This window comes from Triturus cristatus, chromosome 5_1, assembly GCF_964204655.1.
Source record: "Triturus cristatus chromosome 5_1, aTriCri1.1, whole genome shotgun sequence".
Classification (NCBI taxonomy): Eukaryota; Metazoa; Chordata; class Amphibia; order Caudata; family Salamandridae; genus Triturus; species Triturus cristatus.
Genome location: NC_140587.1, coordinates 22,830,537 through 22,854,983, shown reverse-complemented (window position 1 = coordinate 22,854,983; position 24,447 = coordinate 22,830,537). Strand labels below are relative to the sequence as shown.

Genomic DNA, 24,447 nt, shown 5'->3' with positions numbered 1-24,447 from the left:
TCTGCAAAATCCTCTCTGATTATAATCCATCAATTGTGCACCTTGCCTGGGGAAGCCTGCCTACCCCTATACCTACCTGGAGGATGTTACCATTGTCACTGTGTAAGGGATTACTGGCTACTTTGAATTCCATAGACAGTGTGACCAATCAGACCACACAATAATAGTCAGAGTCCGTATCTTAAAATTGAAAAAGGATTTATTATAATCTCAAAGTCAAAGTAATATAACTCAAATACAAAAACATACACAATTATTATAGCAAGATTAAATCAATGTACAATATTGGCTCTTAGCAACAAAGAATAAATCAGAATTTCCATAATAGCAGCACAGAAAATTAAGAATACAATCTGATGAGTGGACAAATTGTTTTGAACCTTTTACCTATACATGGGAAAGAGTTCAGAATGTAGCTATCCCTACACAAGATTAAGAATAAAGGAAGCTGTATTAATCCATAAGCAAAGCAAGGTGTCAGCATCAGAACTTCTGTAATGTGCATGGCGAGCTATCACTCGGCTTTGGAGATCCTTTACCCCCCACTACTCATCATCTTGGCATCATCCCTCGGCGCAGGCAGAGGGGAACTCCCTATGCAGAGAGTAGAAACAGGAGCTCTGTCGGTGTCCAATCACTGATCACCTTGCTACATGAACACAAACTGATGATGTCTAATGATGATCTCTTGCCCTGAAGGGGTAGATAACTGATATGAGGCACTGTGAGACACAGTTGCCTCGCTTCATCCCCCATGTGCACATGCTGCAAGTGGATCTGGTTTCTAACTCTTCAGCCCTCCACTGCTAGACCACTGTAGCACTGTACAATATCAGGTTATAGCCCGTCCACCGAGCTGTATCCACAGTCATCCCCATCACACTCTGCTCCTCTTCATATATTGTTATTTTAAACTAATCGTGACTCCCTCCTTGCTGTGTTGTCACTAATTGTTGCTTTAATTTTGGTTGTTATCAGAACTACATTGTCATCGCCCAAGCTTCAACAATCTCCCCATACACACATGCTTGATTGATGAAAGTATATCTGCTGTCCTTTCTCAGTACTATGTAAATATCGATAAGCATGGTATTCAAAAGAAAGGACTAGATGTTCTGGCAGTTTGCTGTTTGAGGTGAAGGTGGTTCTAAAATTGGGACCCAGATTTAACTCTGTCTTTAAGTAGTTCCTGAATGATTCTGTTCAGACCTTCCTCTTGCAAATATTGTCTGCCTGATCTCTCAGGGGGAATGAAATCCAGGTGCTCAATGCAATTCTGGTCAGAGAATACGTTTACTATTTCTATCTGAACATCCTGGTAATGGAAGTCAAGTGAATGCAGAAAATACTCCAAATGACCTTGAACATTAAGCTCTGAGAACTCATAATCCATGTGATAAGCATTGTCGCTGGATCTAACAGACCACCTTTTATTTCCTATTTCCTGAGGCTTGCTTCATGTTCCAAGAACTTTTATAGTTTGGGATGCATGCCAAGAGGGCAATCTGAAGAGATAGGTTTTATTTATTATTGTTTATAGCTGTTTTTTAGAGTGTTCTTGTGTTGATGCTACAGTAGACAGTCAGTGATGGGACGTGGTCTGCTTGAGGCCTTTGAAAATCTCTGTTGGATCGAAGGCGACCTCCTGAACTCCACTGGGATTTTGAATCATATGTGTAGCACACAGGGGAAAAAATCTGTCTTTGGTTTCAGTCACACCACATATCCTAATGTTATTGTTGCGTGATCCGTCTTCCATGTCAGTAATCATACATTTTATAAACTAGACATCCTGCCCCCAGTCTAGCACATTAGGCATTTTATCATTGACTGCCTTCATAAGCTTCTCAGCCGAGTTCATCCTTAAGCTGCCACAGGAAAGGCCGCACCCATGGATTTGATCACATTCACCATTTCTGTGACTTTGTGGTCTTAATTAGCAATAGCTGGGACAACAGAGGGAATTTCTTTCATGATGAATTTCATGATGAATTCTCATGTAAATGTACACATCTTTAATGATGTTTTTCGAGTCACCTGCTTATTGCCTAGAGATGCTTCTGGAAACAGAGGCTGACATGTTGGTCTTGCATATGTTGCAGCTGGGAAAAGTTCCAAGGATGTGACAAGTACTCAAGTAAGTTTGTATGCGTGGACATATGTGTTTGCAATCTTTTTACATTTTCCATTATGTTGTAGTTATATGGTGGTCCATCCCATGGTCTCACTAATATTCATTTTTGTTTTCTTTGGACTTGTGGCATAGAATAGACAATATGTCACTAGCCAACCACCACCTTTTCACTATTCTATGGAACTCTCATCTGCACTACAGGGTACCTGGTCCCAGTGGTATGCAAACCTCTATGCATCGATGCATCAACACACACGTAGGAAGATGGTGCACTGTACTTTGCAGAAGGTGTATGAGCAGAGGCATTGGCCGTGACAGTGGAGCATTCAAGCAAGGGGAGGGAGGGGGCGGGGTTGGTTGGACCATATCATTTTCAGAATAACATTCGTGCAGTAGTCTCTGTCGTAGTGTCTGTCATTCTCATTTGGCCAGTCTACGCTCAAGAAAATGAGTCACAGTGATGTTCTCTTACTGGCCTGCTGCCAGGCACTTTTCAGTGTGTGTAAAAGCAGTTGATGTAGGCTCTGTCTACTTCCAAAGTCAAAGAAATCTACCCTATCCCCAGCCATAGACTAATTTTCCTATTTTGCATAAGGACTAACTCCAGCAGTTTAGATTCACACCCTTAGCATTGTAATCAGGAGGATTGCACTCCAGGTTCTGCTGGTGTCCAAACTTTCTGTGAAGAATTATCCATAGAAATGAGTTGTTGACCTGGACGGTGTGATGTGCAAGCAGGCGGGAGATTCCCGGTGTGTTTGGTGTGTACATATTTAGCATCTGTAGTGACAGTTCTCCACTGCCTCGTACTCCATATGGCCTACCTCATACAGCGGGAGGAGCAGCAATGTCTTTCTCTTCACTGATCCGCTATCGATCACTCCCTAAGAGAATATGGCAGCTGGTACAGGCTTCACATATACTGTGTCATCCCATTACTAGTTCTGGCCCAGTGCTGCTCTACAGTGCTGTGCAGAATAGCCTCTTGTGGGGGGTTTGCATCACTCATTTAATTTGTCTGACCACACTGCTCGATCACAGTACCCCCTTAGTGTGATGCAGTAGCAAAGGTGGGGACATGTAGCATCCAGCGGACAGCTAGGATTCTGCAGATCCTCAGAAGGGATGCTAGCCTATATCCTCACCTCCACTTGGAGTTGATTTTCTTAAGGATCTTCTGTCTCCTGTGATGGTGCATTCAGGTCATAGGATGTGTAATATAAGCATTATATAGTGATGCATTTGAATAGATCCACATCCTCTTTACTGGTCATAGTCTAGTGTTAAATCATCTAATGTCAAAGAGAATTGAAATGTGTAGTCATTAAGTGATTGCATTCGAGTAGCAAGAGCCTAAATCACACCCTGCCCCTATCATCTAAAATTGTCAAAAAGCTAACATTTGTATTAAAAGTAAAATATTTTTTAAATAAGTTGGGAATAAATTCTTTATTGCACAATCAAATACACATTTCTAAAAAGCTTGCACCAGTGGAAATGACTGATTGTGTTTGCATTTTATTGTAGACATGGAAAACTGTATGCAGTGCCCTGAGGACCAGTGGCCGGGTGTCAAGAAGGTTGGATGCCTCCTAAAGGACATTGTTTTCCTCTCATACAGTGACATACTCGGCAGGATTTTGGCCACTGTGGCCATGATCTTCTCTGCTGTCACTGCTGCAGTGCTGGGAATCTTTCTCAAACACCGGGACACACCAATAGTGAAGGCCAATAACCGGGATCTCAGCTATGCACTCCTCACTGCCCTAATGTTGGCCTTTCTCTGCTCCCTCCTATTCATTGGACGCCCTGCAGCATGGACATGTCTGATTCAACAAGCTGCATTTGGGATCATTTTTACTGTTGCTGTGTCTTGTGTTTTAGCGAAAACTGTCACTGTTGTCATTGCCTTTAATGCCACCAGGCCTGGGAGCAGATTAAGCAGATGGCTGGGATCAAGGGTGTCCGGCTCTATTGTCCTCTTGTCTGCACTGGGAGAAGTGACAATCTGTCTCTCTTGGTTGCTCACCTCTCCACCTCACCCTGGCATTGACACACAGTCTGAGACTGGGAAGATGATCCTGCAGTGTGACCAGGGTTCGGTGACTGCTTTCTACTGTGTGATTGGTTACATGGGACTGTTGGCCTTTGCCAGCTTCATAGTAGCTTTCTTGGCAAGGAACCTCCCGGATAAATTCAACGAGGCCAAGCTCATCACATTCAGCATGCTGGTGTTCTGCAGTGTCTGGGTCTCTTTCTTCCCAGCCTACGTCAGCACTAAAGGCAGGTACATGGTGGCCGTGGAGATCTTCACCATCTTAGCTTCCAGCGCTGGACTGCTGGGCTGTTTGTTCATTCCCAAATGTTACATCATACTGTTCAGGCCGGATATCAACACCAGAGAACATGTAACTTTACATAGTCATTTAAAGGTTAATATTTGAGTTCACAATATACCCATTTTAATATCAAAATGATATGTTTTTGAAGGGTTTGAAAGAAATGCATAACCCTTTTGTATAACCATTAGACTTCCTGCAGGAAAGCAGTAATACCTCCAGTAATAAAGATAGTTATGAAGGACATCCACTGTGAATTATTTTGAATCCTTCTTGTACTTGCATAGTTCCAGTGGTTTTACGACTACTAGTGGGCCTTCAGCACTGATTGTATCACCCAGAGAATGTGGTGTAAAGGATAGAGCAGCAAACCTTGCAGCTGGGGCACTGGGTTTGAGTCTCAGTGGGAGTCTCAACATCCTGTGATTCTGTGCAAATCACTGTAATCTCCCCGCTCCTGTAAATGGATGTGCCCATCTGTGATACAACTGGTGCTCATGTGAAGTTATCTGATACTTTGGTTGAGCTCACGTTATATACAAATGTTTAAAAACAAAGTAGCCCTTTTAAACCTGTCTCAGGCTTGCCATAACATTGCCAGTGTTTGTAGTTTTACTACCACCTTGACTGTCATTTAAAACCCTTACCCAAGCCTTAAACTCACCTTTTATTACATGAAAGTCATGTCTGCGGTAGGTTGTAGGTAACCCCCAGGGCTGAGGACTGTGTGAATAAAAGAATAAACATGTTCATTTACATTTTACATGTCCTGGTAGTGAAAAACTCCTAAACTCATTTTTTCACTGCTGTCAGGCCTGCTTTTCCCCTAGGATAACATTGGGCATTCCTTACATTTAATAAGGTATAACTTCTAATTGGGAGCAGGTAGATCAATCATGTTTGCTAACTATAAAATTGTAATGACTAACTCTCTTCAATGCTAAAGTCAGATTTCTCATTACAATTTTGAAAGTAGCACCTTTAGAAAGTTTATTTGAGCAAGTTACACAAACTGAAATTATTAAGTCAATACTTTACACTCAAGGTCAAGCAAATTAATAATCATGGCATGTGCATTTAGTCACAGTTATTCAGAAGCTCAACATATATTTTAAAATGAGTGCATGCTTTAGAAAGGCAGCTAGTGAATGTGATTTTCTGCCTTTCTATGTTATTATACCTTTCATATCCCATTGTCATTTTGCCGGTCCCAAAAACTACCTGGTAAAAGAGGGCCCTTGGTCCTCAGACATGCAGATGTAAACAGCTCAGCGAGGGCACAGCTGTAGTATTTAAGATTGTTTTTCTCCTGACCAATATTTTCCATTGCATTATTTAGCTTTGCGCACACACCAAAGGCTGGTGAAACAAATATAACCATATCAAGAGGCCTCACTACTACCCATTGCTTTGGTAAAAGGTGTTTGCACCGAACACTGCCTTTGAGGCCACCAAGGATGTGTGTTTGTGCGCATCACAAATATTTTGTGATCCAGCCCTTAAGGCTAAAAAAGCTCTTAGAGTTTCATTTCAGGCTGCATCTGGGGAAAGGGATCTCTGCACAAGACCAAGAGAGAGTGAAAGAAAACAGGCTAAATGTTCAATGAGACATGTTTTGTAAGTTCCCTTAAGCCTGTCTATTCCTGCAACGTTCTAGAGAGAACAGCACCCCTAGGTGGTAGGAGCTGCTCTGAGGCTTATGGGAGAAACATGTTTGTGGTGTTTCTTCTGTGAATATTTCTGTACATTTCTGAAGAACAATATTTGTGTTATTGCTTCGGGATCAGTGGTACTACAGCTGAGGCGGACATACCTTAAGGCTCCATTTAGCACAATGCACTTTATTCTCACCTCCACTGACCTTGTCTATAAGAGCAGCTCATGAATTTACATTCAGAGAGCTGCCCCGGAACCTCCCTTCAAGGTTACTCAGGAGTGGACCTCAGGAAGAGGAAGAGAAGTCTTGGAGCAGAACAAAGAGTTTGGAAGGAGCCCACATCTTCAATACTTGAAGAAACTTAATCTTCAATGTTTGAGAACAGAAGCCACAGTGCTGCAGAAAACTAAGTCTTTGGTGTTTGAAAACAGAACACACAACAAGGAAAGAGACATTTCACGGCTGTGATTTCTCAAGGTAAGCTTCTAATTGGAGTTATCTAAATGTTTTGTCTTCATTGCTGCTTTTGTCAGTGACAGGCTTGACAGTGTACTGATCTCACCACCTTCATTTTTAAACTTAACAATCTGTTTGGGGTTTGAAGTTGGAGGCCAGAGTCTCACAGGATGACCCTTCATAGATGTCGTGCCCTCTGGCCCAGCTGTAGTTAGGCCATTTAAATAGTGAGGTGTGTTCCCATGAATAAAGCGCTGGCAGTCTATAAGGGCAGGCTGTGGGAGGAAGCTGTGAGGGCAGGCGGTGTCAGGAGGCTCTGAGGGCTATGGAAAGTGCTGTGAGGGGAGACAGTGGAAGGAGGCTGTGAGGGCTGTGGAAAGAGGCTATGAGGGGATACAGTGTAAGGAGGCTGTGAGGGGGAGGCAGTTGAAGTAGGCTGTGAGGGTAGGCTATGGATGAAGGCTGTGCGGGAAGGCTGTGGAAGAAGGCTGTGAAGGGAGGCTGTGGCAAGAGGCTGTGAGGGCAAGTCTAGAGGATATGAGGGCAGACTGTAGAAGGAGGCTGTGGGGGCGGGCTGTGGAAGGAAGCTGTGAGGGCAGGCTGTGGAAGGAGGCTGTGAAGGCAGGCTGTGGAAGGAGACTGTGAGGGCAGGTATGGAAGTTGTGAGGGGAGGATGTGGAAGGAGGCTGTGAGGGCAGACTGTGGAAAAAGGCTGTGAGGGCAGGGTGTGGTGGGAGGCTGTGAGGGCAGGATGTGGAAGCAGTATGTTAAGGCAGGCAATGTGAGGAAGCTGTTAGGGAAGGCAGTGGAAGAAGTCTGCGAGGGCAGTCATTGGAAGGAGGCTGTGAAGGCAGGATGTGGAAAGAGACTGTGAGGGCAGGTCAAAAGGCTGTGAGGGCAGACTATGGAAGGAGGCTGTGAGGGCAGGCTGTGGAATGAGGCTTTGAGGGCAGGCAGTGGAAGTAGGCTGGGAGACAGGCGGTGTCAGGAGGCTGTGAGGACTGTAGAAAGAGGCTGTGAGGGGAGACAGTGGAAAGAGGCTGTGAGGGGAGGCTGTGGGAGGAGGCTGTGAGGGCAGGCTGTGGAAGAAGGCTGTGAGGGCAGCCTGTGGATGGATTCTGTGAGGGCAGGCTATGGCAGAAGGCTGTGAGGGCAAGTCTAGAGGATAAGAGGCCAGACTGTAGAAGGAGGCTGTGAGGCAGACTGTGGGAGATGGCTCTAAGGGCAGACTGTGGAAGGAGGTTATAAGGGCAGGCTGTAAAAGTGGGCTGTGAGGGCATGCTTTTGAAGGAGGCTATGAGGGAAGGCTGTGGAAGGAGGGTGTGATGGCAGATTGTGGAAGGAGGCTGTGAAGGTAGGCTTTTGAAGGTGATGTGAGAGTAGGCTGTAGAATGAGGCTGTGAGGGCAGGCTGTGGGAGGATGTTTTGAGTGCAGGTGTTGGAAGGAGGCTGTAAGGGTAGACTGTGAATGGAGGCTGTGAGGGCAGGCTGTGGGAGGAGACTGAGGGTAGGCTATGGGAGGAGGTTGTGAGGGTAGGCTGTGGAAGGAGGCTGTGAGGGCAGGCTGTAGGAGGAGGCTGTGAGGGCAGACTTTGGGAGGAGGCAGTGAGGGCAAGATGTGGGACGAGGCTCTGAGGGCAGACTGTGAAAGGAGGCTATGAGGGTAGGCAGTGGAAGGAGGCATTGAGGGCAGGCTGTGGGAGGAGGATGTGAGGGCAGGCAGTAGAAGAAGGCTGTGAGGTTAGGCCAGGGCAGGAGGCTATGAGGGCAGGCTGTGGAAAAAGACTGTGAGGGGAGGTGATGGAAGGAGGCTTTGAGGGCAGGCTGTGGAAGGAGGCTTTGAGGGTAGGCTGTGGAAGGAGGCTGTGAGGTCAGGCAGTGGCAGGAGGATGTGGGGGCTGTGGGAAGAGGCTGTGAGTGGAGACAGTGGAAGGAGGCTTTGGGGGCACCAGTGTGAGGAGGCTGTGAATAGAGACAGTGGCAGGAGACTGTGAGTATAAGTGGTGGAAGGAAGCTGTGAGAGCAAGCAGTGCAAGAAGCTGTCAGGGCAGGTGGTAAAAGGAGGCTGTTAGGGCAGGTGGTGCAAGGAGGCTGTGAGGGCAGACTGACGGTGGAAGGAGTCTGTGAGGGGGAGAGAATGAAAGGAGTTAATGAGGGCAGGCTGTGGAAGGAGGCTGTGAAGGCAGGTGGTGCAGGGAGGCTGTGAGGGCTGGCTTGGGGGAGGCAGTGGAAGGCGACTGTGAGGGCAGGCAGTGGAAGGAGGCTGTAATGGCATGCTGTGAAAGGAGGGTGTGAGGGCAGGCTATGAGGGCAGGCTGTGGGAGGATGATGTGAGTCATGGCTGAGAAAGGAGGGTATTATGGCATGGTGTGAAAGGAGGCTGTGAGGGCATGATCTGGAAGAAGGGTGTGAGGGAGGCTGTGGAAGGAGGGAGTGAGGGCAGGCTGGGGCAGGAGGCTGTGAGGACAGTGTGTGGCAGGAGGCCGTGTGGGCTGGTTATGAAAGGAGGCTTTGAGGACAGGCTATGAAAGGAGGTTGTGAGGGAAGGCTATGTGAGAAGGCTCTGAGGGTAGACTGAGGAAGGAGGCTATGAGGACAGGCTGTGGGAGGAGGATATGAGGGCAGGCAGTGGAAGAAGGCTGTTACGTTAGGCAGTGGAAAGAGGCTGTGAGAGCAGGCAGTGAAAAGAGTCTGTGAGGGCAGTTTGTTGAACAAGGCTGTGAGGGAACCTCTGGAGATTGTGAGGGCAGGCTGTGGAAGGAGACCGAGAGGGCAGGTTATGGAAGGAGGCTGTGAGGGCAGGCTGTCAGAGGAAGCTTTTGGGTCAGACTTTGGAAGGCGGCTACGAGGGGAGCCTGTGGAAGGAGGCTATGAGGGCAGGCTGTCAGAGAAGGCTGGGAACGAAGGCTGTGAGGGCAGTCTGTGAATGGAGGAGGTGAGGGCAGGTTATGGAAGGAGACTTTAAGGAGAGGCTGTGAAAGGAGGTTGTGACAGCAAGCTGTGAAAGGAGGCTGTGAGGGCAGTCTGTGGAAGGAGGCCATGAGGGCAGGCAGTGGCAGGAGGCTGTGAGGGCTGTGGAAAGAAGCTGTGAGTGGAGACAGTGTAAGGAGGCTGTAAGGGAGCCTGTGATCATTTACCTTCAGAACCCAGGTAAAGACTCCCAGATCTCTTACATTCAGGCCCACGCACAGTCTCCAAGGTCTCTCACCTTCGGGGCCCAGGTACAGACGGTGAGATCTCTTATATTTGGAGCCCCTGTAAAGACTCAGAGATCACTTACCTTCGGGCCCAGGTACAGACTCCAAGATCTCTTACCTTCGAGGCCCAGGTATAGTCTATGAGATTGTTCCCGTCAGCCCCAGGTACAGCCTCCAAGATGTCTTACCTTCCGGGCCCGGGTACAGACTCCATGATGTCTTCCCTTTGGGACCCAGGTACAGTCGCTGAGAAATTTTACTTTCAGGGATCAGGTGAAGACTCTGAGATCTCTTACCTTTGCGGCCCAGGTACAAACTCCAAGGTCTCCTACCTTCTGGGCCCAGATACTGTCTCTGAGATCTCTTATCTTCGAGCCCAGGTACAGTTGCGGAGATCTCGTAGATTCAGGGTAGTGGTATAGACTCTGAGATTTCTTTCCCTCAGAGCTCAGGTACAGACTATGACATCCCTTACCTGTGGGACCCAAGTACAGAATCTAAAATCTGCTATTTGTGTTGTAAAGGTACATGGGCTTCTTTTGTCAGTCATCTTAGAGACTCTCATATCTCTTTCCTTCAGGCCCAGATACAGTCTCTGAGATATTTTACCATCATGGCCCAGGTAAAGACTCTGAGATCTCCTACCTTCAGAGCCCAGATACAGTCACTGAGATCTTTTACCTTTGGGGTCCAGGTTCAGACTCTAAGATCTGATATTTGTAGGGTAAAGGTACATGGATGTCTTCAGCCGGACATCTTACAGACTCTGCAATCTCTTACCATTGTAACACAGGTACAGACTCAAAGGTCTCTTACCTTTGGGGATGGGTATAGTCACTGAGATCTCTTACCTTCAGTGCCCAGATATAGATTCTGACATCTCTTACCTTAGGCCCCGGGTACAGACTTTCAGATTAGTTATTTATACGGGAAAGGTAAGTGGGTTTATTTGGTCAGTTGTCTAACAGACTATGAGATCTCTTAACTTTGAAGCACAGGTACAGACTCTAGGATGTGTTGTTTGTGGTGATACAGGTACATGGGTTTCTCTGGTCGGGCATCTTACAGACTTTGAGATCTCTTAACTTTGGAGCTCCACAGGGCTCAACCCTGAGCCCACTGTTGTTTACATGACCCCTCTCATCCACCTGATAGGATCATTTGACATTGAAGTCGCGTCCTATGCTGATGATACCCAATTGATCCTTTCTCTTGACAACAACTCCTCTACGACCGAACTTAACTTCAAACACTGCCTTACCGCAATCATCCATTGGATGAGAGAGAACCATATTAGATGCAACACGGACAAAACTGAAATCCTCCCTATAGGGAAAAATGTCCTATTCCAGCCTAGTAAATGGTGGCCAGAAGGGACACCACCTCCCCCTGACACGGTCAAGGTAGCAAAAAACTTGGGAGTAAAATTTGACACTGTGCTCACCTTCCTCCCACATACTACGGCAGTAGCAGGGACCTGCTTCAGCCTTATTAAATCTCCCAAAAAATTATTTGACCTAATCCCACTCAGAGCTAGGAAATCTGTTGCAGTTGCCCTGATACTCTCTCGCCTTGACTACTGCACTAGCTTATTGGCAGGATCCAACAAATCTACCTTAAAGAAGCTGCAAGTTGTCCAACACGCCACGGCTCGACTTGTTCTCAAACTCCCAAAAAGATCCTCAGCATCGGCAGCTTTACAAGCCCTTCATTGGCTCCCAGTGCACAAAAGAATTCTTTTTAAAATCCTTCTAATTACCTTTAGAGCCAAACACAAACTTGGTCCCAAGTATCTCTCTGCGAGATTCACTACCTATACCACTACTAGAATGCTCAGGTCCTCCGCTGCCAACCTCCTCAAGCCACCCACCTTCAAATACAAAACTAAGGGTGGTAGAACAGTGGCTGTTTTAGGATCCAAAGCCTGGAACCTACTACCACTCCATCTGAGATTGCTGAACACAGAGACACTATTCAGGAAAGCTCTAAAGACTTGGGTATTCGCGGCCCCTGATGAGCTGTGTCTCTCCCTTATTTAGGAACCCTAGGGACCCTCCTCCCCCTCATCTCCAATCACCCAACGCCAGGATGCTCCTTACGGAGTGACAGACAGCGCTATACAAGAGACACCTTACAATACATTACATTACACTGGATTCCCCACTCTGTTCCTGCCACCAGTCTGTTTACCTAAATAAAGGGACACACACTGAGTGGCACAATGAGTGCTGCAGCCTTGGGTAGACACTCTATCTTAAATTGCCTGGGTACCCTTGATACATATAATAGGGGGTAAGCCAGTTTATACCAATTAGGGGTAACCAATTCAACATACACTTTGTAATGGTTTATAACGCTGCCACTGAGGTCTGGTTAGCTGGCCTCAGTGCAATCTCAGTGTAAACAAACAGTAGCAGCAGTCCAAAACCTCATGGGTGATCATGCAAAAAGAGGCATTTCCTTACAGCTAAACTTTCCAAATATTCTCCATCCTGTTCATCTGCTCTTCTCAGTCCACACCCACTCTCCACGTCTGCAGTCTACATACCGTCTTAACTATCTTCTGTCAACTCTGAATTCTGTCTACGTTTACCACCAAGTGCATCTTCTTTTCACCCTTACTATGGCTTTCACCCTCTATGTCTAAACTCTACATGCCTTTTCCTCATTTACATCTGCTCCCAACCTGTACATCTACCATACACTCTGTACATCCACCCTGCACAAGTGCTGTCCACCATGTACTCTCACTCTCAACAATGTATAGCCACTCTCCATAGCTGCTCTTCCTACTGCCCGCATCCATCTAGCCACCATTTGTTCTCTCCACTCTTTACATTTGCTTTGCCAGTCTGTACATCTGTTCAGCTCCAGATGCTCTCCTTCCTGTACATCCACTCTATACTATCGATACCATGTGTCTCTCTATAATCCACATGCTGTCTGGCCATACAGGTCATTTCCACAAGTACCATGTACATCCACTCCCTACATAAACACTCCACACTGTACATTTGCTCTCTATCCTCTGCATTCACTTTCCACACTCCAAATAAACTACCTATTCACTATATATTTACTTACCACTAGTCATTCTCCACATCTTCTCCCCAGTATACATATCCAGCCTCCACATCCACTCTCTACTACAAACAGACACTCCCCACATATGCAGTATAACTTGTACATGCACCATACAACCTTCACTTGTCATTTCCCTTTTTGAACATTGTTTCTTCACATTCCACATCCTCTCTTCATATGCATTCTCCACACTTCATCGGCACACAAAATTTGCTGTCCACCCTGCACATCTGCTCTGCACACTCTGCATCTGCACTCCATACCTACCTTAAATCTGCTGTTGCTCTTCACAAGACATCTCCACAATCACCATCACTACCCTACACCCTATACATCTATTGTCTGCATCCATTCTGCACTGTTTATAACCTCTCTCCATGGTGCACATGTGCCCTCATGCCCTCTGCATACGCTTGCCACTCTCTACATCTGCCACCACATTTTCCACTATCATATCTGCCCTCCAATTGTTATTTCTACCTTTTCATCTACTATCAGCATCTATTAGCCACACTGTAAATCTGTCATCCACTTGGCACTTTGACCTAATCTATCTTCTATATGCATTCTCCACTTTTGACACCAGCTCGCTTCCCTTCATTTTATAGATCCACACTCCACATCCTCTCTCTAACGTGTAAATGTGTATTTCAACTGTCCCATCTCATTCTATCTTGTCGCTGTAGATGTGGTCATATCCAGGTGTTACTTCCATACCACTTAAGCTCTCATTCCTCTAGATACAATCTCTACCATCCACATGCTCTCCACACTGTACATATGCTCTCTAGGTTCGAAGCCTACTCTCCATATCTGTTCTCTACCTCACAACATCTGCATTGCATGTTCTCCATCCACTTCTTCACACTGTACATCTGCTGTTCATTCTCCACATCCAAACCTGCTCACCAGGTTATACATCTGCTCTCCATCCCGATCGTCTGTTCCCTACTGTCCAGGCTCCAATTCTCACCCCCACATGCAGTCTACACCCTCCACATGTTCTCAATGTCCTTCACATGGTCCCCTGGTGGCCTATTTTCCCCATCCATCGGCTTTCCATTGTCCTCCCTGGACATCGGCTCTCCATGCTCCACATGTGCTCTATGATGTCAGTGCTTTCTTCACACTCCACTTGTGCGCTCCTCCCTGTACATCCACTAACCGCATCAGCTTTGCAGGTTGTACAAGCACACTATCACACTGTCACCTTCACTTGCATTCCCGTCTATTTATATCTTCTTGTCATCACATACATATACGTAATTCCAGATGTGCACTTCTAACTGCAAATTCTCTCCCCCTCCCATATGCGCTCTCTTTTGGATGCATGATTTTCCCCTAACTTTTTGCCTTCTGAACTCCTGTTTTTGACTGCTTGCTGACTTTTGTTTTGCTGGTTATAGAACTCTGAGCACTTTGCCACTACTAACTAAATCTAAAAAATTGTTATAGTGGGTTATCCATAGGTGGTATATTAAATTTATTTACACCTCCCTAGTAAAGTGCACTATATGTGCCCAGGGCCTGTAAATGAAATGTTATTAGTGGGCCATCGAGAGCAACAGAGAACAAGGGAACCCTGTGAGTCAAGAGGGACCGAGTATAAACAGTATCTTTACAAGAGACAGTGGTCCGTACCAAAGGAACATTGGGTTATAAGCAGAGAGCTACAATTAGAGTTGTGATGGTATACATCCAAATGGAAAGAACTGTGTTTATTTAAATATACAATAAATAAAGAAATAACCAATTCAATTACAATCCAGTTGGTAAAAGTGGTGGGTTATGGAAATCACCAGATTTCCAGATCTCAGGCATTTGCTTCAAAACGTGACATTCAACGGTACATATTTACAACAGTTTCTGTGCGAGAAACACCTTGTGCTCCACATCAATCATCATAAAATTGGAGTCAAGGTGTGGGTGTCGGCACCGTTTTGATCCCATAAAATGTGGGGATCATCATCAGGACAAGCAGATCTATATGCCTGAGAGATAGCCTGAATCGGATAGACAGGAGTGGGAGAGATATCTGAGTAGGACGGTCCTCAGGTAGGTAATCAATGGCCAGTGGATAGGTCGGAGGATTTTGAGAGTCGCAAAGGGGGTCAGGAAGCCCATGGAACCCTGGAGCCCACGTGTGAAATGAGCAGCTTAATGGGAACCTGAAGGGAGCTGATAATCTTGCTAATTTAAATCCAGAACTTACGGAACAGGAGCCGGCAGCATTGATTGTGCCTCTCACCCAAGTAGCCCTCTAAACATGCCTCAGGTCTGGCTCTGTGTAAACAGTTTTAAACAGTCATTTCAAACTCACTAGTTAACCTACCTGCCAGGTCTAAACCTTCATTTTAATTACATAAGTAACCCCTAAGGCAGGCCCTAGACAGCCTATAGGCAAGGTGCATTGTATTTAAAAGGCAGGCCATGTGCATTTAACTTTTACATGTCCTGCTAGTGAAATACTCTTACATTTGTTTTCCAATACCGTAAGGTCTATCCCTCCCAAGTACAGTTTCCAATTGGAAAAGATGGGGAAACTAACTCTATTGTGTCTATGGGATCACAATTTAAAAATACAACTTGCGGTTAAAGTGCCATTCTGAAATGACACTTTTAGAAAGTTGACCTTTTCTTAATCTAACCATTTTGTGCTTTCGGCCTGTCTCTGTAATAAAAGTTTAAGGTAGGTGACAGCTGGTTTCCTGCATTCCCTTTACACAGTCACACACAAAGGAAGGGCAGGTGTGATTGCCTAGTCACCTGCATGTTGATGGGGCTGCCTGAGCAAGAGAGAGGGAGGATCTAACACTCTGCACATGTAGGACAGTGCCCTGTTCCCACACAAAGGATTGCATACCCTCCTGGGGTGAGTCTGGAGCCAGGGCAGGGAAGGGCAGGGTCTTGTGCACTAGAGAGACCTATCTTTAAAGTCTCCCTACTTCAAAGGCTAAAATGGGTATAAGTACTGGGCTTCTGACCCCACCAGTTCAGAACACTACTGGGACTAAGGATATTCTGCCAGGGAAAGGAGCTGCTGTGCTGTAGGAGCGACTCCCACTTTGCTAACTGCTTTGTTGTGTTGGTCTGCTCCCTGCTGATTGCTGTGCTGTAGGAGGGACTGCGCCTTTGCTACCCGCTTTGCTGTGTTGGCCTGAGGCCTGCTGATTGCTGTGCTATAGGAGGGACTGTGACTTTGCTACCCGCTTTGCTGTGTTGGCCTGTGGACTGCTGCTTCTTTCCTCAAAGTGAAAAGGACTGGACCTGCTCTCTACATCCTAAGGACTAAGGACTACAGTTTCTCTAAGGGCTTGTTGGCGTGCCTCCTGATGCTGAATTTTCAGGAATATCAAAGACTTTACCTTTCAACTTCATCCCAGCTTCTGGACTTCACTTGCTGTAAGTCTTTTTCTGCCAAGTAGTGCCTATCCAGTCCAGGGCCCTTGGAAGTGAGTTTACAGTGCTGCATCTGCCAGAAACTGCACTTTGACATCATTGCGCCAATCGGGAACTGACGGATCACCTACCGCAACATCGGAATTGATGCATCACCAGCACATTGCACTCAGCATCTCCGCATGGCGAGCCTAGACGCACTGTACCTCGTATCTTATTGTGCGACAAAGATCAAGGTACTTTGTTTAGCAGGCCCTGGGTGGGTAATATAGCTGGCCTGTGCTCCATTGTGGGCAGCTTGAACTTTTGACTTTGTTATGGTTCAGCGTGGCCTACAGTAACGCCAAAGTGCTATTTGGTTCTAAGCACTATTTTTCATTTCTTGACTTGTACTTATTAAACTTTCGTCATTTTGGTCTTGTTTGTTTGGAATATAATAATCTATTTATCTAAATTGGTGTAAAGTTTTTGTTGTGTTGTTTTCACTGCGTTACTATGTGTGTGTGCACAAATACTTCACACATTGCCTCTTAAGTTCAGCATGCCTGCTCCTTGCCAAGATACCACAGGATGAACACAGATTACTTTTTGATGTGTATCTGACTAGGATTGAGGTCCTTCTTGTTTTTAGGGTGCACACTCTGCCAACCAGAACCCTACTTTCTAACACTATCCAACCCCCAGATGTGCACAATGCCATCTGAATGCTTTATGTGTAGTACATTACCTCTCCACATCAACTCTTCTAACTGCACATTTGCTCACTTTCGTCCACATCCACTTTCTACGTTTACATGTCTCTCCATGGTATACATGTGCTCTCTAAATCTGCTGTCTAACATGTACATCCACTCTTCACCGTATGCATGTGCTATCCACCCTGTACCTCTACTCTCCACATTTGTCCCCCAACCTGTATATGCACGTTCCAAATACTGGTTGTGTTCTCCATTCCTGTGTATGTCCACAGTTCACCACCATTCTCATATTTATTTTCCACACCATTTCACCACAGTTCATTCACTCTCAACCCTGCACATCCACTCTGTCTGCTTTATATCTGCTCCTGTTCCGTCTTCACATGAACTCTGCACCATTCATATAAGGGCCTCCCATCTTCTGTCTACCTCTATATGTGCCTTCAATATTCACTCTTGTTATACTTTTGCTCACCAACTAATACATGTGATGCCTACATCCATTCTCTACATGATATAACCACTCTCCATAGTCTGTGTGTGCTCTCCAAACCCTCTCCACAGGCTCACCAATCTCTTCATCTGATCTCTACCCTCAATGTTCCACTCTCTTTACCTGTCCTCCATGTGCCTTTTCCAACTTCTACATTTATTTCCCAAGCTGGACATCCAATTTGTACATCAACACTGCACTTGTGTAATCCACCTTCAATATGTGATAACCACTTTATACTGCCACTCTCCACGTCCTCTCTCAAACCTGTATATGTACATGCCAACCTCCACTTGCACTCCCCACCCTCTATATCTGCTTGTTGTCCTGTAATTGTGGTCACCTACAGATGTGTTACCTCCACACAGTTACGCTCTCCTTTCACTAGATACACACTTTAACATCCATATGACCACCACATTGTACATGCACTCTGTGTTCCACATCTACTCTCTGTATCTGTTCTCCACCTTACCTTATCTGTAGTGCATGCTCCTCCTTCACCCTGTGCATCTGCTCATCATGGGCTCCATCCTCACTCTACACCCCCTTAACACATTGTGTATCTATACCTCTACTGTCCATGCTCCAAATCTACCCACCACATCCAGTCTACAGCCCCCACAAGCCTGCTCTGCATCTTGGTGCTCTATTCACCCCATACATCAGCTTTCCAAGCTACACCTCTGGTCTCCACCTTGGACATCCACACTCCATCTGATGCCTGCCCTCCATCCTCTACATCTGCACTCCTACCTATAAATACTCTTTCCAAACTTCACTTGTGCTCGCCACTCTTGATGTACTCTTGCTACAGTCCACATCCACATCCACTCTCCATATTTGTTTTACATACCACCTCACATTGTACATTTTCTTTCCTCTCAGCACATCTGCATTCCCTATGTTGGAAGGTAGAATCTTACTGCATGGTTACCCCAACTTTTTGCCTGGTGTTTTGCTGGTTTTCGACATAGTTTGACTGGAATCCTGCTAATCAGGATCCCAGTCTATTTGCTTTCTCCCTAAATTGGTTGTTCATGTACTTTAGGTACACTCCAGATTGGATTCTAGGGTACCCTTATAAGTCCCTAGTGTATGGTATACTATACCCAGGGCATAGGTATTCCAGAGGCCTCTCAGGGGCTGCAGAATGTATTATGCCACCCCTGGGATACCATTCAAAATGACACAACAGGTCTGCTATTTCAGCCTTGGTAAAGTGGTGCATGCACCCCTTACTTAGATATAGGTTCACTATATCTATCCATATCACTGCACATATACATCTATCCGTCACCCCTATGGCAGGCCTTATCAATCCTGAAGGCAGGGTGCTGGGTTTTATGTGAGAGGGTGCACCTGCATGAGCAGAGCCCCTCTGCAGCCTTTTGAACCTCTATTCCGGGGTTGTTTTTGAGGCAGCCTACCATATACTCTCAAGGGCATTATAACCTTGCGGTAAATGCTGACTTTAACACGGCTGCATGGTAACATTTCGTGTTTAATATCAAACACCTTGGAATCATACCTCCACACCAGTAACTGGTGTGGGAGGTATGATTCCACCCTACTAGAGGGAGAAATATGACAACACTGGTAAACCCTGTACCAGCTTTACAAACCCTGGCATCACAAAATGGATGCTGCCAGCCACAGACACGAGTCTGCCCTCCTACTGCTGGATGAAACTCTGGCAGGGGACGGCTGGACAATAGGTTTCCTGTCACAGGGAGGTGTGACCACCTCCCAGACAGGCTTTAGTATATTGGAGCTGGGTGGGTGCACTCTGAGAGTGCTTTGATGTATGCACTGGGGGCACATTTGGTGTCCCTGTGCATAGTCCAGCTCAAACCGGTTGCAGGGCTATCAGCCTCTGCTCTGGCACAAAACTGGACAGAGGACAAGGGTGTAGCCACCCCTCTGTCCTGACCCTCCTATAGGTGGGTCCCAAGAGTTTGTCCAACCCCTTCCTTGGGTATAAAGTAGGAACCCCTGGCTAGAGGACTTTGGATTTACCTTTATGAAACTCTGCTACAGAAACCAAGGGGCATATCAACAACAACCGGCGATAATTATCTCTAAGCGCACTTAGCGCTAGGATGATTATCGCCGGCTAGCGTGAAATTTCATCGCTGAGATAGCGTGCTATTAGCAACGCTTATCTCAATAGCGATAAAAATCCTCACGCTAACAGGCTAACGTGAGATTATCGCTGGAAACCCAGCGATAATCTCACGTTACCTTGTTGATATGGACAGGCAAACTTAGCCATGATATCCTCCTTCCATAGGATATCATGGCTAAGTCAGAAAAATACCAGATGTAAAAAAGCAGAGTTAACCGCGTTTAGCGCTGCTTTTTTTGTCTCTAACAGGGTTAGCGACATTCTTGATAATAGGAGAAATATCGCTTAGCGACATTTCTCCTATTATTTTACTCTGGAACGCCCCCTTTGCATCTCATTAGAGATGCAAGGGGAAGCGTAGAGTAAAAGGGTGCTAACATGCAAATTTGCATGTTAGCACCCTGTTGTTGATAGGGTGCTAATTTTATCTCTGCTTTTTTGGCTTTTAAAGCCAAAAAAGCAGAGATAAAGCCCTTGTTGATATGCCCCCACGTACTTCAACTATCTACACTACATTGGATGACCGAAGAGTCTCCCTTGGAGTAAAGGAGTTACTCCCCTGCAAGGCAGGCACCAAAGACGCATCTGACCATTTTGCATCTACGCAGCTCCTGAAGGACTCCAAAGATTTTGCAACACAGGAGGTGGGTTCCTAAGCTTCCCTGAGGCCGCCCAGTGCTCTCAGCAAACCTGAGACCCGCAGCCCTCATGGGACCGTGCAAACCAAACCCCTGGACAGTGTGCACATTTGTAGCAGCATATGCTTTTTGGCAATCCCTGAGGCTGTGCTTTAGGCTACTTGTAGTCCAGACCCCGAGCAGTGATTCCACTGAAGATTACTGGCCTACAATCCATGAGTGTTCTGTGGGCTGGTATTTTGTGATTCCTCTCGAGGTCCCTTCGCGATCCCTGGTCCATTGACTTATGGGTCCCTGAGAAGTGTACTTTAACTTTCAATGGGCTTTTCTGGTTGCTCCAGACATGCCCTGACTCTCCTTCACTTGGGGAGTCCTCAGGACCTTGCTGGTCCACACCAAAGCATCTTTTCTCTGACTGCGTGGGTTGCAGTTGCCAAGGCTTGTTGGTCTCCAATCCGGACACTGACCCCCCAGCACTCGGCATCCTCCATGGTACAGCTCACCTGCAGACTTTGGCCATCATCGACATCTCCTAGTCACCATGGCTGCAGAGTCAAGATTCACCTCATCTCACCTGAAACACCCGAAATTGGTGGGCATTCGTCTACCGAGCCTCTTCAGGTTCTTCGATCCAGGCTTGGATCACCCTGGACACTTCTCCTCTTCCTGGCAGCAGCACTTTGCAGCATCATGCCATTGAAAACTATGAAGATTCCTGACACCATTTGACACCTATCCACCTGGCTTCCCTAGGTTAGGTAAAATGAGTACTCCGGTGCTCACATGAGTGCTGGCCTGAGAACCTACTAAGTTTGAAAGGGTTTGCTCAAAGTCCACCCCTGAGTGTCCTTAAGCTTTAAAATTCCAACCGCGACTTTCCCATAGGATTGTACGGGGCTCGCGGCTGTGTTCTCACACTCAACGCATCCGCCGTGGGTCCCCTGTGTCACTTCCTTGGGTGGTTCCTTGAGGTCCCATCGATTCTACGTGCTCTAGGCACTGTGTCTAGTCAAGTCGTGGTTGTTATACTAATTTCTTAATATATGGTTTGGTCTCCCCCTGAGGCCCACTGTGTATTGTGCTATTTACTGTTGTTCTAGTGCTTTAAAATTGTGTATCTGGTACTCTAATCTCATAGAGAGGTTAATAGAGAGTGTTTAGTAATAAATACATATATTTTATATATATCTTGGGCGGTTCGCCTTTCATTTGGTCATTCAGGAGGTTATAATCTGGTAAACCAAGATGCTCTACATACCTTCGAGACTTAGCCTGAAGGCTGCTCTCCATAGCTACCACTAGGGTAGCTTTCAATAAAGGTTGGCTTTAACCTAATCATCAAAAAGGGTCGTTTGGACTGGTGCAAGGTGCCCACTATAACTAGTGGACAATATATACCAGGCCAACTTTTCACACCCCACTTCACATTCTCTAGCTGTGTCAGGTTTACATCTTTTATGCCCTTCAAATGAACTCTCCATTTATATCTGTGTTTCTCATCTGTTGTCTGTGTGTTGTGCACATCCAGTCTCTTCTCTGTACATGCCCTCCCTACCTTCTGAATGCCTTCTCTGTGTGCTCTCTACTCTCAGCATGCAGATTCCATCCATTACATCTTCCCTCCACTTGCCTTTTCCACTGTACATCTGTTCTTCACATTTATTCTGTGTAGGAAAGGACCCTTATTTATGATGATCAGTGTTGGAAACGGGTAGAGTGGTGCAGAGCGGGTGGGCCAAACTTCGGAGGAAATGTGCAAAGTGTCCACGCAGTACACACAGGCGACACACAGGGCACACTCCAAAAAGAGACGCTACACAAAATTATGTAAGAATAACTTTTGTATTGTAGAAACACAAGATAATTTCAGTAATCTCTATTCTGCGCCAACCGGCGCCAGTTCAATATTTACAGGGGAGAGTATATACATGGCAGGGCTAATCGGGCCCATGCCAGAACCATTGCGAAGTACAGTTAGGATAAATGTACGTGTGAAGAATAAAGGTAAAGTCCATAAGCATGAACCTGGAATAAAAACATCTGGGCGTGACATTAGACATTAGGCCGGAACACCTGTAATGGAAACATCATGGCATCACAATAGGCAGGTAAAGGCATTAGGCATAACCAACTTAAGTCCCACTAGCCATAACCATATCTGTATGGATGCAATGCTCCTGTTAGGCAAGGGAGGAGCCGTAGGCCTAATAAAACATATTCCACACTAATCCTGGGGAGTCAACATCCTGCATCGGGACCCATACTGCCTAGAACACATTAGAAGGGGCCTAAACCATGAGCATAACTCACATTTGTGTAAATAAATGCACTCCTCAACACGTTAGCAGTAGACATGGGAGGAAATCATTATTGCATGACATTAAGCAAAGACACATGGCGTTAGGCCTAATCATCTTAACATTGGCAGGAAACCATTATGCCTAATCTAGTCATCGCAGTGCACACATGGTCTCGCCTACAGTCCTTGCTTCTGACGCTGCCAATGAGCTTCTGGCGACACTGCGCAGTCACAAATGGGCCTCTAAACTCACGAATGGCCCAAAACGTGGCAGCTGCGGTGAGTAACTAGTACTGGGATGTTGGTGCCCCCTCCTCTGGGACTCTAGAAACAAAAGTGCCCCTTCGTTGCAGCCGCCCGCTTCTGCGATGCAGCTGTGAGGGCAGGGGCTGTTGCAGGCACTCACTCGGTTCTGGGGGCCTCAAGGTACCGACCCCATACCTCGGCCGGCCCCCGCCGGTCTCAGAACCCAGCCCGCACTCACCGGCTCGCTCTCTCTGTCCCCGTCACTTCCCGGGACACGCGGGGCTCTCCTCTCCTCCTGGGACGCCTCCCACCTATGGAGCGACGCCTCCGTCGACTTTTGGGGCTGTTTGCCAGTGCGGAGTAGGCTCCCGCCTGGCTCCTTTACAGACGCGGGGCTCCCATCAGCTCCCGGGAGCCCCCTTTAACACCACCGCCTCACTTCCGGCTTCCTCTTGTAGGCAGGACTTCCTGGTGGCGCTCCAGCCGGCGCCAATCGCGGCGCGGCTCCCCTGAGGTCATGGGGAAGCCCGCGCGGCGCTTCTGAGCCTCCTGGGCCACCGGTGGTGATCCTCAGCACCCGCTTCAGGTGCGCCGGGACTCGGGCCTGCGGTGGTGTTTTTTGTCAGTTTTGAAGTGCGGTGTGGGCTCCCGCTGACTTCAATAGGCACCACGTTGCGGGGAGGGCACCAGCTTTATTTTAATAGGCACCAGTGCACACACACGCGGGTTGGGCTCCCGCTACTTTAATAGGCATACAGCGGGGTAGGCACCCGCTGTACTTTGAAACCACAAAAAGCAGCAATACGCGGGGTGGGCTCCCGCTGTTTCTAATAACCACAGGGCCGCAATAACGCGGGGCAGGCACCCGCCAGCAAAAGTAGGCAAACAAATGCAGGCAGTTGTGGGGGGAACTCACATATAGTGCCTGGATGGCACAGCGCTACAGGAATCAGCTCCTCTCTTCCTGGGCACTCATCACATAGCGCCACCCCCACCAAGCTCTAGGTAGCAGGCAGGAGACAGTCACTCCAAGCGCAGCGCCCACAAAATATGGCGCTCACCTTACGCAGGGCACGCAGTCAGGGTCCCACGAGGCGCTAGGGTGCAGGCAGGGAGCGCAGGCCAGTCCAGTATAGCGCTCTTCTTATCCAGGTGCTAGGTAGCAGAGCAACAGGCACTACTGGGCAAGATCAGCAGTCAGTGGGTACACATCAGAACAGGGCTGTAGGTCCTAGGAACCATCATCCTCTGCAATGCGGCACTCCTCCTGATACAGCAGCCTCTACTCCAGCAGCAGGGCTCTCACTAGCCCTGTGGACAGCAGAGGGGTTACACTTGGGCACAGGGGCCAGCACACAGAGCCAGGTGGCGGTACCTCCTGGCAGTAGGTCCCCTCACATTCAGGTCCACGCTCTGACTGCGCACATGGCAGCCCAGTTCCGCTTTTTATATGCCCCTCACCCCACCTACCAGACAGTGCCAGAAGCTTCTAGAAGCGTCTGGGGAAACTGGTTCTAACTGGCACCGGGGGAGGTGTCCAGCACCCTGGGTGCCAGGCTTCCCTCCAAAAGCTGGGGTTGCTGGGAAATAACAACTAGACTGGTAACCCAGCTCAGTCAGGCGGCACAACCACACAGCCAAGACCTCCATTTTAAAAGTAGCATGTTAAAATAGGGAAA

At 47.1% G+C, this 24,447-nt stretch overlaps 1 protein-coding gene across 1 annotated transcript; it reads left to right on the top strand.

Moving 5' to 3' along the window:
* The first annotated feature begins 3,661 nt into the window (after window positions 1–3,661).
* Window positions 3,662–4,578, top strand: LOC146829984 (vomeronasal type-2 receptor 116-like). The gene has a single exon (XM_085603671.1). The coding sequence runs from the start codon at window positions 3,664–3,666 to the stop codon at window positions 4,576–4,578; it is 915 nt and encodes a 304-aa protein (XP_085459797.1). The 5' UTR covers window positions 3,662–3,663.
* The last annotated feature ends 19,869 nt before the right edge of the window (window positions 4,579–24,447 follow it).

Excerpts from the sequence above, each read along its gene's own strand:
- LOC146829984 (XM_085603671.1), top strand. The coding sequence starts at position 3,664 with ATGGAAAACTGTATGCAGTGCCCTGAGGACCAGTGGCCGGGTGTCAAG.